The sequence below is a fragment of the Natrix helvetica genome (genome assembly GCF_964273705.1).
Source record: "Natrix helvetica genome assembly, chromosome: 5".
NCBI classification, from domain to species: Eukaryota; Metazoa; Chordata; class Lepidosauria; order Squamata; family Natricidae; genus Natrix; species Natrix helvetica.
The window spans coordinates 21,023,765-21,038,991 of record NC_138551.1 but is presented as its reverse complement, the minus strand read 5'-3'; the positions used below and the strand labels follow the sequence as shown (position 1 = coordinate 21,038,991).

The window sequence follows — 15,227 nt, the reverse complement described above, 5'->3', positions numbered from 1 at the left end:
TTTATTTATTTTCTGAACAGTACTAAAATAACACAAGCTTCATCTGAGTCGAGACTCATTACTAAGAAGTATTTGATATGGAAGATAACAGTTCACTGTTATTCTTTCATTATACAGCCGGAAAAGAATAGCTTCCCAATGGCTACTGAATGATCTGATAAGGTCATTCAGTATCCACAGTGGTTAGAGTGCAGTACTGCAGGCTACTTCTGCTGATCACCGGCTGCCAGAAGTTTGGCAGATCGAATTTCACCAGGCTTAAGGTTGACTCAGCCTTCCATCCTTCTGAGGTGGGTAAAATGAGTACCCTGATTGTTGGGGGAAATATTCTGCCTCTGTAAGTGGGCATTTGTCTATAGTTTTACACAAGTTTTACAGCTTAGAGAGGGCTGTAAAGCATTATGAAGAGGTATATATATTTTTCGGAGTATAAGACGCACCTTTTTTCCTCAAAAAAGAGGCTGAAAATCTGGGTGCATCTTATACACTGTTTTATGTATTCCCTGTGAAGGGACAAATGACTGAGGTACGTGATCACTGAAACCGAACTGCTTTAATAACACAACCATTAGAACAGAACAGAGCCTGCCAGTTTGACAGCTATTTATACAGGTGGCTGTCAAACCGGCAACCAATTAGAACGCAACCTTTTCCCGCCAGAACCCTCCTTTAATTTCAATCAATGGCAATCATCCTCAACCCTGATTGACACTGAAGATACAACACCACTTTCCCCCCAGACTGCGCACGTGTAGTCTGAGAGATAGGCCGGCCATCGCCTGCTTCATTGAGAGCGTCGAAGGGGTTGGCCCAGCATCTGTGAAGTAAGTGTTGGATTTGCTTCCTGTCCTTCGCAATGACAGCCCGCAGGACTCCCTGGAGACTCTACCCCTGCCTGGTAACGCTGTTTGCCAGGTGAGTTGGCCGTCGAGATATCATCTGGAGGGAATGGCGGGCATGTGAGGTTTGGTGGGGCATTCGGCCAGCAGGAGGCGCTAGATGTTTCCAGGAGTTGCCTGTGTTCCGTGTTGGTTGGGGCCTCTGGGCCAATAGGTGCATGCCGGCTACATAGTTGATCTATATCATCTCCACAACTGACCATCGGTGAGTAGGACCCTGTAAAAGCAGGGTCCTGTTACTTCAATTATCTCTCCGGGCACCCATTTTTGAGTGCCTGCAAAATTCTGTGCGAAAACCCAGTCCCCTTTAGCAAACCCTCAGTTGTCCAATCCCCTCATCGGGCTATGGGTATTGCCTGCATAATGAGGGTGTATTCTGTCTAGAGTCGTTCGGAGCCGTCTGCCCATAAGAAACTCCGCTGGACTCTTATTATTTAATGGACAGGGGATTGAGTGTTGTAACAATAAGTAATCTGATATTTTGTCCTGTAAGTGCCCATTCCCCATTCTTCCCAATGCCTCCTTTGTAGAGCGGGCCGCTCGTCCCGCTCTGCCATTACTGGCGGGATGGAATGGTGACGTACGGGCTTGGTGCATCCCAAGGGAGCCAAGAATGTTTGAAAACTCTCAGCTGTCCATTGCGGACCATTGTCTGAGACCACTACATCGGGTTCCCCATGACAGGCAAATAAACGTCTAAACACCCTGATTGTCGCCTCTTCTGTGGTGGAGCCCATGGGTACGATCTCAACCCATTTGGAAAACGCATCCACCACTACCAAATCATTGTTCCGTGAATTGGGCCAGCAAAATCCACATGCACTCGAGACCACGGAGCTGAGGGCATCTCCCATTCCCTGAACTCTGCCATCGGAGGCATCGGCCAAGACAACTGGCAAAGGTTGCATTGCCGTACCCATGCTAGGATTGCATCGTCCATTTTAGGCCACCACAGGGTACTCTGGGCCAAGGCTTTCATGTGTACGATGCCCAGATGCCCCTCATGCAGATGTTCTAATGTTTTCCTTAGCTCTAGGTTGATTCTTTCCTTGATTCCAAAGGTGCTTTTCAAAAGTCAACTTGACTTTCTTTGTTTGTCTTTGAAAACATTTCTCTTCTCATCCAAAACGTTTTTCAGTTCTTCAGCAAAGCAAAATGTCTTGAAGGAAAAACGAAGAAGTCTAGTTGTTGCCTTTTGAAACAGCACCTTTTGGAAAACCATGACCTGATTGATGGGTAATCTCCATAGACATTCTTTCCTTGATTAGTTTCCATCCATTGCTTCTTGTCCTGCCTTCAGGTGTTTCAGAGAATAGGTAATTCAATGTGAGGGAGGACATTTTTGTTTTCATCCAGATGTAGCAGATAGCAAGCAAAAAACCATATTTGGCAGTACAGTTACTTGGACATCCTCAGCTGTTGTAATAAATCATGCATCCTCTAGAAAGGATGGGATATATTGCTGGGGATAATAGGTTAGGAATTCTGAAGTTTTACAGAGAAAGTAACTGGATCAGTTCCCCAGGTTGTGACCAAGTCAAGAAAGAATTCCCAGTATGAATGCATAGAGAAGACTCCCTTATTTATTAACACTATAGGAGGGTTGGAAGAAAAGTAATACTTCTAATGTTATAAGTCACCAAACTATGGCAATTTGCAATTTAATACACCATTTCATGCAACTGTTCAGTTGGTAAAAAGTGGTTGTGAGAAACAGTTCCTTTGCTGCAATTCATGAAATGAAAGCCTGTGATATGTATCAGGGCACTTTAAGCAACATGCCATGATTGACTTTTTGACTGCTGAAGGAATTCTTCCAATTGAAATTCACCACTGAATGCAGGGTATTTGCGGTGTTGATTGGCTTGGCAAGCGTACTAGGCATTGCTGGGCCAAATAAATAAATAAATGATAGTGAATAGAGCAGAGCTGATTTGTGTGATCAAGAACAAAGAGGATGGCTTGTGACAGCAACTGATTTATTTCACACGAGAAAAGTTGATGAAGTGATTAAGGACAATCAGTAGATCACTCAAAGGGAAATTGCTGTCAAACTCGGCATCTCGCAGGAATGTGTGGGTCACATAATTGATGTTCTTCAATACTAAAAAGTTTGTTCAAGATGAGCCCCTTTCATGCAGAAGAGATGAAAGCTTCGAGAGTTGAAACTAGCCAGTAACTGTCATGCTAGGAAAATGAAGGTGAGGAATTTCTTCACAGCATTGTGACAGACAACAAAATATGGACTCATTATTATGACCAGTGATGGGTTACCAATTTTGTTACTAGCGGTCCGGGCTCACTCCCCTGTGCACAAGCGTGCAACGCTTCTGCACATGCAAAGAAGCGTCTGGGTGGGTGGGTGGAGCCTCTGATCTGGGTTGAAACAGCAGCAGCCCACCTCTGATTGCGACCCAGAAATGAAATGAAATGCCAGTCCATGGAATAATTCGATACTTGGATGCGTATCAAAAGGTCTCAGTTTTAATGAAACTTGGTCCAGTTACCATGATTTAACCTGTTTAGATGCAGTCCATAGAATATCATCACACAGCTTTGCCTGTAGGAGGAGGGGAGGGGGATCAAAATACAAAATTTCATGGTTGCATTCTTTGGGATGCAACTGATATTATTCACATGGATTTCCTTGAAACTGGCAGCGTTATCAATGCAGAGTGCTAGAGAGCATATCTCAAAACACTGAAACAAAGATTAGCCAGATATTTCGAAGCAAAAGGGGCTGCAACATGACAATGCTTAGATGTCATCTGACAAACCACTCAAGAAGCAATTGAGCAGTTGGCTTTCACTGCCTTACCCAATTGTAGCATACAATCCAGATCTGGTTTTGTGTGACTTCCATGTTTTCCCAAAATGGAAGGGAAACAGTAGGCATCTGTTTGATTTAAATAAACAGACAGCAAGGTGAATCAGATCTGGTTGAACAGACAGTGTAGTGGGTTCTTTTGCTTAGGTTTTTGTTGTTGTTGTTTTTCTGACAGCTTTAAGAAACGTGTCCATCACAGCAGAAATATGTACTGAATAGTGGTAATTATGTGGAGAACCAAATATAGGTAGCAGAAGAGCTCCTTTCAAGGATTGTTTTCCCCATTTAAATGAAAATTAAGGAGCTGACATTACTTTTCATTCAGCCTTCATGCCATATGGCTTTGAAGTAATATATTGACTTATTAAATAACAAGTATGTAGTCCGTGATAACATTTGGCATAGTAATTGAAGATGCAACCTTGGTAACTCAACACAATTTTGAAAAGCAGCTTTGGTTGACCTGCAGAGATTAAGTTTTTAGTTGCTGTGAGTATAACAACATTACTCGATTTAATGACTTCTACATGCCAACTCTACAATGTAAACCTCTTGAGTAAGAGTTTAAGAGCTCATGCATTTTTCTGACTCGGTTGCAATGTAAATTTTATCAGATAGTAGACATCATTGAGATTAAATGAATACTTTTACATCCTGCATTTCCAGATGTTATCTTCTAAATGAACCCTAATTCTTATAAATCAAGGGTGAGAAGAAGCTGGCATCTCCCTACCCAACCCCAAAGTCTGGCCTGTTGGATTGCAAATTGTTTTTCCACCCATCCTAAATACATCTCTGTTTGCGATCTCCTTTCCTGACTTCCTCTTTTCAGTGGGACTTGAACTCAGAGGTTCTAATTCAGAGCCCATCTCACTGAACAACGGCATATGATGGCATTCTGTGCCAGGTGCCATTAATAATGTAGCTATGAATACCTTAAAAAGTAAAGATTTGGCTATAGTGCTCATATTTGTTACTTGACTGAGGGAGCCAAAGTTGTCTGAATTTCCCTGGTCATGTGGCCAGCATGCCTATATGCCAAAGGCACAAGCTGTTACCTTCCCACTGAAGTGGTACCTATTGATCTACTTGCATTTTCATGCTTTCAAACTGCTATGCGAGCAGGAGTTGTGGCAAATATCCGGAGCTCACCCCAGTGTGCAAAGCTTGGGTTTCAAATCCAGGCAGTCAGCTCTCCAGCTGACATGCTCAGCGTCTTTAACCGCTAGCCATTGTGCCCGAAAAAAGAACTCTAGCAACCGATAAAGTTTTAAATTTACCTTAAAGCCTAAAACTGTGAACATTTTAATGTATCTAGATGTCCCTGGGCCATTTTTCCTACAAAGAAAACTTGGTTGAAAACAAGAATATTTGGGAAGCATCTAAAAATGGGTTAATTGTGGTATCTTTCAGATATGGAAACAGAACATTTTAAAGGTAGGTGTTCTTCCAAAAGAAAAGCAATGTCTGTTGCTGGTATATATGGTGGTCTACAATGTAGGTCTTTCACACGAAGGTGGAAGAACAATATTCCTTTTGATGGTAGCACCATGGCTGGGAAATGCTGCTCCTGGCTCATGGGACATAGTTTTAGGCATTTGGGTATTGTTGTTAGTTCCAAAGCTATGTTCCCATGAACAACTTTCTTCCAGGCCTTCCTGTCCTCTACCATCCCCCGGTGACCATTTAAGCTCACGTCTACTGCTTCAGTGACTCCATCCAGCCACCTCCTTCTCTGCCGTCCCCTTCTTCTTTTGCCCTCAATCTTTCTCAGCATTAGGCTCTTCTCCAGTGAGGCTGGCTGGGGAATTCTGGGAGTTGAAGTCCACAAGTCTTAAAGTTCCCAAGTTTGGACACCCCTGCACTAAATACTTTGTAGATTTGTTTGGTACTTGCTTTTATTTTCTCTGCTGGGAATACCGATTGTACAAACAGTTGCATGGCATTGGCTGGGTGACATTAAGCCCTAAAAGTAGTCTTCGACTTACAACAGTTCATTTAGTGACCATTCGAAGTTACAGCGGTGCATAAAAAGTGACTTATGACCGTTTTTCACAGTTATGACATTTGCAGCATCCCCATATCATGTGCTCAGATGCTTGGCCACTGGTTCATATTTATGACCATTGTAGCGTCCCAGGGTCATGAAATCCTCTTTTGTGACCTTCTGACAAGCAAAGTTAATGGGGAACGCGGATTCACTTAACAACCAGGTTACTAAGTTATCAACTACAGTGCTTCACTTAACAACTTTGGCAAGAAATGTCACAAAACGAGACAAACAAAGGTCTCACTTAACAACAGAAATGTTGGTCGTAAGTCAAGGACTACCTGTACATAGGTTAACTACGGCTTATTGGATGAAACAGAATTGGCTGGCTTTCTGCAGCCTGCTAAATTAGAAACCATGATATCCAAACTAGAAAAAAAACAGATTCATGCATATGACGCTAACAACAAAATCCACTTTGTTATTTATTGCAGCCAAAGTGCTTTTTTATAATATTATATTATTATTTCCCATTGTAAACCATCAGCAGAATGGTATTGCTGAATGACATCTACGTATTATATATGAATAATGAAGGTTTTGTTAAGCCTAATTCACAAAGATTGGTGCCGCTGAGGTAAAACCGTTCTCTCGACTGGGCAGCTGTAACAGGAAAATTTATTTTCAAATTGGCAAAGAAAAGCTCCCCACGAAGGTAAATCAGCTGTTAGGAGAGACGGGTCTTAGTATAGTTTCCATAATACGGTAGTTTCAACCATCCATTTATCCTGTCTGCAGCTTGAACTCTGATATGATTTAGGAATAGAATCCTGTTGTATTGTTTTTAAAAAAGAAAACCTTTGGAAAAAGTGGTCTTTAGTGTTATTGCTAAAATACACAGAACAGCCTATTTAGTTGATGCTTCTTCACCTATAAAATGGGTTTAATAGCATTTAATTATACACTGCTCTGAGCTGCCACAATATTTAATTAGGTGATGTTTGTGGAACAGCCAGCTAATAAGATACACCGTATAAATGTTAAGTATCATGACTGCAATAGGTCACTGGAGAGAAGAATACACATGTCCTGGTAAATAGGCATAAATGAACCATACCCAAAATTGAAGATACAGCAATCTCGGCACTTTCAGAACTACAATTTGGCCCAGATATTTGGGGGATTGGAAACCTATCCATGAATTCTCCCCATCCTCATTCTACTATAGAGGGAAGAATGTGATTTTTAAGAACTTTTTCTGATGGGTAAGTATATCTTTGCAAAGAAAAAAAAATCCACTTGGTAGTGTCATGGAATAAATATCATTATACGTCTTTCTGATATGTTTTGGGACAGCTGCATCTTTCCATCTTTTCTGCTTTCTATTAGGATACTCACGCCCACAAAGATAGGCTAAAACTGGCGGAGATGCAAGATTCAAGCTGCTACTGCCTGAATACCACATTAACTTAATGATTTATATATTTGTTATATTTCTGTTCCGCCTTTTGTTCAAGAGTTTAATGCAGTGTATACATGGCTCCTTTTTATTGGGTTTCCCCACAAAACCCTATGTCAGTGATGGCGAACCTTTTTGGCACCGAGTGCCCAAATCGGAAGGTGCGTGCATGCACGCCGGTCAGCTGGTTTTAATGGGTGCTTGAGTGCTGTAAAACAGCTTGATAAATGCCCCATAAATGGACTGTTTTGGGGCCAAAAATGGCTGAAAAACAATCTGGAAATGGTCTGGAAAACAGTCTGAAAATGGCCAAAAAAATGCCCCAAAAATATAATGTTTTTCTGGCATCCACAAAGACAAGCTGGCAGGCATGCCTGTGCCAGAAGAGCAGCTGGCAAAGGCGCACGTGCCCACAGAGAGGGCTCTGCGTGCCACCTCTGACATACGTGCCATAGATTTGCCATCACAGCCCTACCTGGTAGATTCCCCATAATAGCAATTTTGTCAGAGGTACTGTCTGGTCCAACACTATCAAATGAACTTCCAGAGTTGTGGGTGGACAAGAATTTGTATCAGTGGTGGTGGTGGGTTTCAAAATTTTTTAGAACCTCTTCTGTAGGTGTGGCCTGCTTTGTGGGAGTGGCTTGCCAACCATGTGACCGAGTGGGAGTGGCTTGCCAGCCATGTGACTGGGTGGATGTGGCCAACTTGTAAAATGTGGTGAAACTCACTTGACTCTTGCTTAGTAACCAAAATGTTGGCTCAAAAACTCTGGCATTTGAAGCACGCAATTCTTAAAGCTGTCAAGTTACAAGACCCTTGCACCCCTAACTTTTTAGAAAAAAAACCCCAGGAGTGTTCAAACTTGGCAGCTTTAAGACTTGTGGACTTCAACTCCCAGAATTCCTCCTCTCACTCTTCATCTTGATGATGTGCGGATGGGCGGGGGGAGGGAGCTGGAACCGGTTCCAAACAGCACTGTAGATTTGTGGAACCTCTTCTATAGAAGAGGTTAGAACTGGCAGGAACCCACCCCTGATATGTATCTCCTTGCTTCTAGTACTGTGCCTTAGCCACACACCACAAGGTGGGAAGTCCTTGACTTACAACCGGTTGCTTAGTGACCACTTGAAGTTATGACTGACCAAATTTATGATCTGAATCTGAAGTTCATCTGAATCCAGCCAGTCATGTAGCAACTCAGCAACATGTCTGCATTTATGATTGTTTGCAGCACCTGTGATCATGTGACCATGTTTTACAAGAGTTGTGCCGGAAATAGGCATCTCTAGTTTGGTTCATTTTATGACTGCAGCATTCACTTTTTGACCATGGCATTTGGTTTACGACCATCACTAAAAAAGGTTGCAAAGTCAGATCAGTCATGTGACTGTAGCTCTCTTATTCAGCTAGACCAGGAGTGTGAGACTCGCAGCCCGCGGGACAGATATGTCATACACTGACCATGCCCACCTCCGTTTTAGCAAAGAGAAAAAAATTGCAATACGTCACATTAACGACAATGCGACACCACGAGTTTGGCACCCCTGATATAGACCTAGTTTATATTTTATTCACTTAGACCCAATTTGTTGGAGCTCCTTCTTTCAGTCAGTTCTAATATCCCATTTAAGAGAGGATCTAATATCCAATTTAAGAGAGCCATGTTGGCCCATCTGGGAAAACCCGAATCTTAAAGCTACCTGGTTTTCCCCACCCAGTTGAAATTTCAAGATCTTGCCCCCCCACCCACAATTCCATCACATGGTCCACTCTTCCACTACCATGCCAACAGTTCCACCCATCTAGTTCCGGTCAGGTGCAGAAGTGCAGAGACAAAGGATGACCTTGGCTTTCTAGAAAGAATTTTGTTATGGCTACATAGCATCTAACTCTGTACACACACCCCCTCATTTCCCCACAATAAAAAATGCATAGTAGAATAATAGAAAGTTGGCAGGCCAAAGATCCAAAAGAAAAGATTGTTGCAGGCCTTACAATGTCAACAGCAGTAAGACCTCTTTATGTGCACAGATGGACTCACAAATGGAAGAATAGATGCTGACATTAATGGAGTTGGCAGAGAATTGAATGCTTTGATTAAAGAAAAGATTTTATCTATCTTTGCTTCTATTTGGAAACCACTTATGGATTTTTTTGCTTGAAACAGAGAAAAATGCAACTTTAACCTTGGCATTCGATGATTACATTTATTTATGATTATAGCAGTACTGTGTGTTATGACTTATTCTAATTCAAAGGATCATTGCATTTTATGCTTGTATCTGTACCGAAGCAATTCAAAAGTTATTATTTTCTGCATAGCTTTTATTTCCTTCTTGTTTTCATCCCGGTTTCCTTTTTTTTTTCATGGTCTCTCCTCCCATTTCCCTCTATCTTTTTTTCTTTGCTATTTTGTATTTTACGGGGGTTTGGGAGGGAAACTTAATAAAGTTGCATATAAAAATAGTACAAGAGATACCTATTTCGATAAAATGAAAAGTCCTGGAATAGAATGATTTTAAAATGTCAGTAATAAATAGTGCATATGAAATAAGGACTATTCACAAAGAGTCTCTCTAGCATTCCTCCAACCATTTTATGAAACTATTCATTTCTTTTGAAAAAATAATGCAGAAAATAGTTGTCTTGTATTTTGAAGACCTAAGGTGTTTTTGTTTTTTTAAGAACTATAAATTTAGTGGCTTGGAATCAACTTTGTTGATTTTCAAATGCTGCCCTATGTGATGAAGAGCAGAATTCCTACAAAATGTCATTCTGATCACCAAAGATGGACTTGATGGAGAAGAATGTCATTTCTTGCCAGAAGGCATTGCACAGAATTCTTTCCCGTCCAGTGAAGAAAATCTTTTTTTCAATCATATATGGAATATGATTCCCTGGGTGAACTTGTGAGAATAAGAGAATGAACTTTTCTCTCTTTCTGCTTATTCTGAAATAGTCTCTGTTCCCCATAGACTGCTTTGGTATAGCCTATAACTCAACCAAGGAGAATTACTTTGCTGAAGGGGAATCCCATATTTTACTGTACATGCATGGACCTGAGCATGGTGGACCTGAGAAACCCTGAGTGTTGTGGCCCACCAGTGGAGCTAGCAACAGATTTGGACAGTGAGGAGGTTGGGGAGGAACCTGGTCCAGTCCTTGAGTCTGGGGAAGACTCTGATGAGGGCTCTGTGTCGGAGGCAGAGAGGGAGCCAGAGCCATATGCCAGCTGTCAGCTGCCTTCAGAGTCAGACATCAGTGAGGCAGATGAACAGCTGGAGCCTGTTCCCAGTGTGCACATGTGCAGAGTTACCAGACAAAGGGAACAACTAAAGAACAAGGGTCAACTTGGGAGTAAGGCCAGACGATGAATGACCCCTCCCAGAGGAAATAAAAGAGGAGCGAAAGGGGACAATTAGTTGACTAATTGGTTAGTGACTCCTGGCCAAATTCTGTAGATATCAACCTGTCAGCTCTCCAAGCCACATAAGGTCTGTGACCGTAAATCCTCCTTTGAAAGTCTTGGCCGGCTGTGAATGAGCAGAATTCACTGTAAATTAATAAAAGGGTTTTTTGCCAGGACACGGAGCTTTTGTCATACTCTTGGGAATCCTCAGTCAGAACACTGAGTCACCAACGAATCTTGTTCCCCTCGGAGTCCTGAGCCATCATGGTAGACCTTATTAGAGTAACCCTTATTATTCCTCTCTTCCCATCCTTTTCCCAGTGTACCATAACATCCCATTCAGTGTTCCATCTGCCATTGTAATGATGAAAAAAAAGGGAAAACTTATAACTATGTTCTCATCAAGCCCGGAGGACTTGAGTGTTGCCTTCTTAGCCCAGAAAAAGCAGGACAATCCCAGAAATTAGAGGATTTGCACTGCTGGTGCAACCTCGTCTTGGGCCCCACACTTGGACTCATCCAGTGCATGTGCAGTCAGCTGGGAGAGAGGGAGCAATACAAGTTGGTACCACCCAGTGCCTAACCCTTTGGAAGTTTGACGGATGCAGACAGTACTACTTGCCACCTCCTCTTTGCCCACTGCTTCTGGAAGATCCTCTTACTCATGGGTTGGCTTTAACCTGGAATGGTTTCTCTGATTCAGGTCTCTCAAGATTTGATCTTGTATGCCACAGTGCCCCTAAGGTACAGGTTATTTTTAGTGTGCTGATCAGCCAAGTTTTTGATTTGCAGCATTTGCCTCTATCCTGGCACTAGAATGGAATGGAATGGAATGGAATAAGAGTCGGGAGGTGGTCTAGTCCAATCCCCTGCCTAGACAGGAAACTCTACACCATTTCAGCCTAATGGTTATCCAACATCTTCTTAAAAACTTCCAGTGTTGGAGCATTCACAACTTCTGGAGGCAAGTTGTTCCACTGATTAATTGTTCTAGCTGTCAGGAAATTTCTCTTCAGTTCTAAGTTACTTCTCTCCTTGATTAGTTTCCACACATTGCTTCTTGTTCTACCCTCAGGTGCTTTGGAGAATAGATTGACTCCCTCTTCTTTGTGGCAGCCCCTGAGATATTGGAACGCTGCTATCATGTCTCCCCTAGTCCTTCTTTTCATTAAACTAGACATACCCGGTTCCTGCAACTGTTCTTCATTTGTTTTAGCCTCCAGTCCCCCAAGCATCTTTGTTGCCCTTCTCTGCACTCTTTCTAGAGTCTCCACATCTTTTTTTTTACATCGTGGTGACCAAAACTGAATGCAGTATTCCAAGTGTAGCCTTACCAAAGCATTGTAAAGTGGTATTAACACTTCACGTGACCTTGATTCTATCCCTCTGTTGATGCAGCCTAGAACTCTGTTGGCTTTTTTGGCAGCTGCTGCACACTGCTGGCTCATATTTAAATGGTTGTCCACTAGGATTCCAAGATCCCAATATATGCAGCTCTCATTGCCTCTTACTCTTACCATGTTGTGTCTTATTTTATTCCATGTTCTTTGTTTCTAACTCCTCCCAGAAAAGGAAAAAAGTCACCATGTCTCCCCCTGAAGACAAGCAGAAAGCTAAAAACAAAGACAAGTGGGACAGCAAAAGTCTTAAGTCTTGCTTTGTAGCTAGATGATGCTAAGGTGATGCTTTAAGCTCTATGGGTGATGGAAAAGTATTGTCCACTTTGGGCCAATATCCATGTTTTTTAATGACAAAATGGTAAGAAGAAACCAGGAGAGAATCAGCTTAGAACGAAGGAGAAATTTCCTGACAGTTAGAGCAATTAATCAGTGGAACAGCTTGCCTCCAGAAGTTGTGAATGCTCCAACCCTGGAAGTATTTAAGAAGATGTTGGATAACCATTTGTCTGAAGTGGTGCAGGGTTTCCTGCCTAAGCAGGGGGTTGGACTAGAAGACCTCCAAAGTCCCTTCCAGCTCTGTTATTCTATTCTATTCTATTCTATCTATTCTATTTTATTCTAACCTTCTTGGAACCCCTAGCTGGAACACAGTTTCTTTTTTCTGAGTTCCATTTTTGAGTGACCTTTCCCCCACCCCTCAGTGGGGAGCTTTTTTAAAAATCCAGAAAAACATCCTTCCTTCACACTAGGCACATATTGATTTAATGATCCCACTAATCCATCATGTGTGCACAATGTAAGATTCATTTTCTATCCTCCTTGTTTGCCTTGCAGATCTGAAGCTCTTCGACCATGTTTGTTCTTGGACTCCTGTTGCTTCTTGTTTTGCACAGCGAAGCCTTCAGCACCAGTTTTCCTGACGAAACCATTGCAGATTTTTCTGTGAATGTTTACAATCAGCTGCGAGCTACAGGAGAAGATGAAAATATTATTTTCTCCCCGCTGGGAATAGCAATAACGATGGGGATGGTGGAGCTCGGTGCCCACGGTTCCACACTGAAAGAAATTCAGCACTCCATGGGCTATGAAGGTTTGAAAAATGGTAACATGCTTCAATAATACTTTTCAATTAAAAATAAGTCTAGGTACTTAATGTTTATGATGCATCTAATAGAAAGACAATATTTAGCTCAGGGTTGAACTATGGAATTCTTGGTGTTCTTTGAATTTGCTGAGGTTTCATTATCCAACTAGTAATACCATCAGTTCACTGCTCTCTTTTCATGATCCTTTAATCCCTTAATTCTGACTGAATGGAGCTGAGCATTTACTGGCCAGATGCCCTTCCTGACACCACAGTAAGTTCACAGCAAAAAAAATTTCTTTGTGCCCTAGGAGAGAAACATCTACAATTACCTAGGATTAAACTCTCAACTTTCTGAATAGCAGGTGAACATCTTCACCACTAGGCCACCCCACACTGCTCTTTTGATGATATATATACTGATGATATTACCTACTAGGGTAATGAAATATCTGCAAGTACCGTATTTTTCTGAGTATGAGACACACCTTTTCCCTCCAAAAATCTGGGTGCGTCTTATACAATGAATACAGGATTTTTTGCCTCCTGAAACCCCACTCCCTTCATCAAAATGTCCGTGTATAGCTTTTAGGAGGCTTTCAGAGAGCTTCTGGGGACTGGGGAGGGCAGAAATGAGCAAAAAACAGGCCCTTTTTTGCTCAATGTTGCCCCTGCCCACCCCAGGAGCACTCTATAAGCCTCCTAAAGGCTATTCCTACCCTTTTGTTGACAAATGATGGGCCCGTTTTCATGAAAAATGGGCTGTTTTTTGCTCGTTTTTGGCCCACCCCACCCCCCAGGAGCACTCTACAAGCCTCCTAAAAGCTATTCATGACCTTTGTTTTGTTTTTTGTAAAAAATGGGCCGTTTTGGGGAAGTTTGCAGAGTGCAAAAACTTTTTTTAAAAAAATTTGCCTCTTCAAAACCTTGGTGCGTCTTGGAGGCGGATCTTCACATCGTGGTGACACAACGACTTTTCTGGCTTCTGCGGATAGCCGTTGAATTCGGATCGTCTGGACGGTCCAATCCGGACCTAAACCATCCTGAAGAGACAGTGAAAGGTAGGGAGAGATCCTGTGGTCCCAGAGACACCCGCAAAGTCTCTGGTGACCTGGAAAAAGCCCCCTTTGCCAGTGATTGCGAGTCAGCCCCCAGGCTGCTGAAACTGCTGACAGCTCCTATATGCAAGCGCAGGAGAGAAGCATGTCGTTTTGGTGAGTGTTTTTAAATCCTTTTTTCTATTGGAGAGAGAACACCCTAAATTTGGAAATTTAATTTAAAATAAAGGCTGACTAGAGAGAAAGCACCGGATTTAAGTTGGCCAATTGAAGTTTTTCTTTTTTCCCTTTTTACTTTCAGAAGCAGGCTGGATTTTCAATCACAATTCAATGTGGACTGGCTCATTGCACTTTTTTATGCTTTTACTTTTGGACTTTGTGGGGACACTGAATATATTAAAATCTTAATTGCTTTGAAGATCCTTTTTTCTCTCTTTTTTATCTGTTGGCTTTTCTTTTTGTATTTCTGATTTTTTGTTTTTTGAAGTTAAAAATAGAGCTGCAAAAAATAAGCATTGAGAGTTGATACAATTAACACTGCCACCTAGTCGACTTGAAACATTGTTACTAAGTTTTATTATCTGAATTGTTTAGAGAGAAGCTGTTTCGTTGATTTGGTTAAGAACTGATAGGGGCAGGAATACAGTTGTTTATTCAGCTGTTTCCTGTGGAAACTTTCAGTATCTGGAAACCTACTCTGGAACAAACAGAAGCTCTAAGGGAAAGCTAACTGTGACCTTGGAAAGAAAAAAAAATGCCTTCCCAAGGGAAGTCCACGTAAGATTTACTAAGAAGGCAACCAAGCCACAATATTACAGTAAACGAGAGACAGAAAATTAGAATATAAAGGCAAGGAGATTGTAGGTCTGAAACAAATTCTGAGAAGAGTGAGAGAGAAGAGAATATCAATTTTTGACTAAGGTTCTGATTAAAAAAGGTGTTAATTATAGATGGCTTATACCGGAAGGTCTATTATTTGCATGGCAAGGACAAAGATACAGAATAGATACAATCGATAAGGCAGAAGCCTTCTACGCAGAACACTTCAGAGGAATGGCTGAGAAAACTGGAAAAGAAGAACTATTAGTACAACTACTG

The 15,227-nt window shown here is 41.8% G+C and overlaps 1 protein-coding gene across 1 annotated transcript in view; it reads left to right on the top strand.

Moving 5' to 3' along the window:
• The window catches only part of LOC309393404 (neuroserpin), a 163,953-nt gene that overhangs the window by 83,908 nt on the left and 64,818 nt on the right, over positions 1–15,227 (top strand). Inside the window, exon 2 of the mRNA XM_081955595.1 lies at positions 12,822–13,089. Within this exon, the coding sequence (XP_081811721.1) occupies positions 12,840–13,089 (250 nt within the window). The 5' untranslated portion in view covers positions 12,822–12,839. The remainder of the gene's footprint in view (positions 1–12,821; positions 13,090–15,227) is intronic.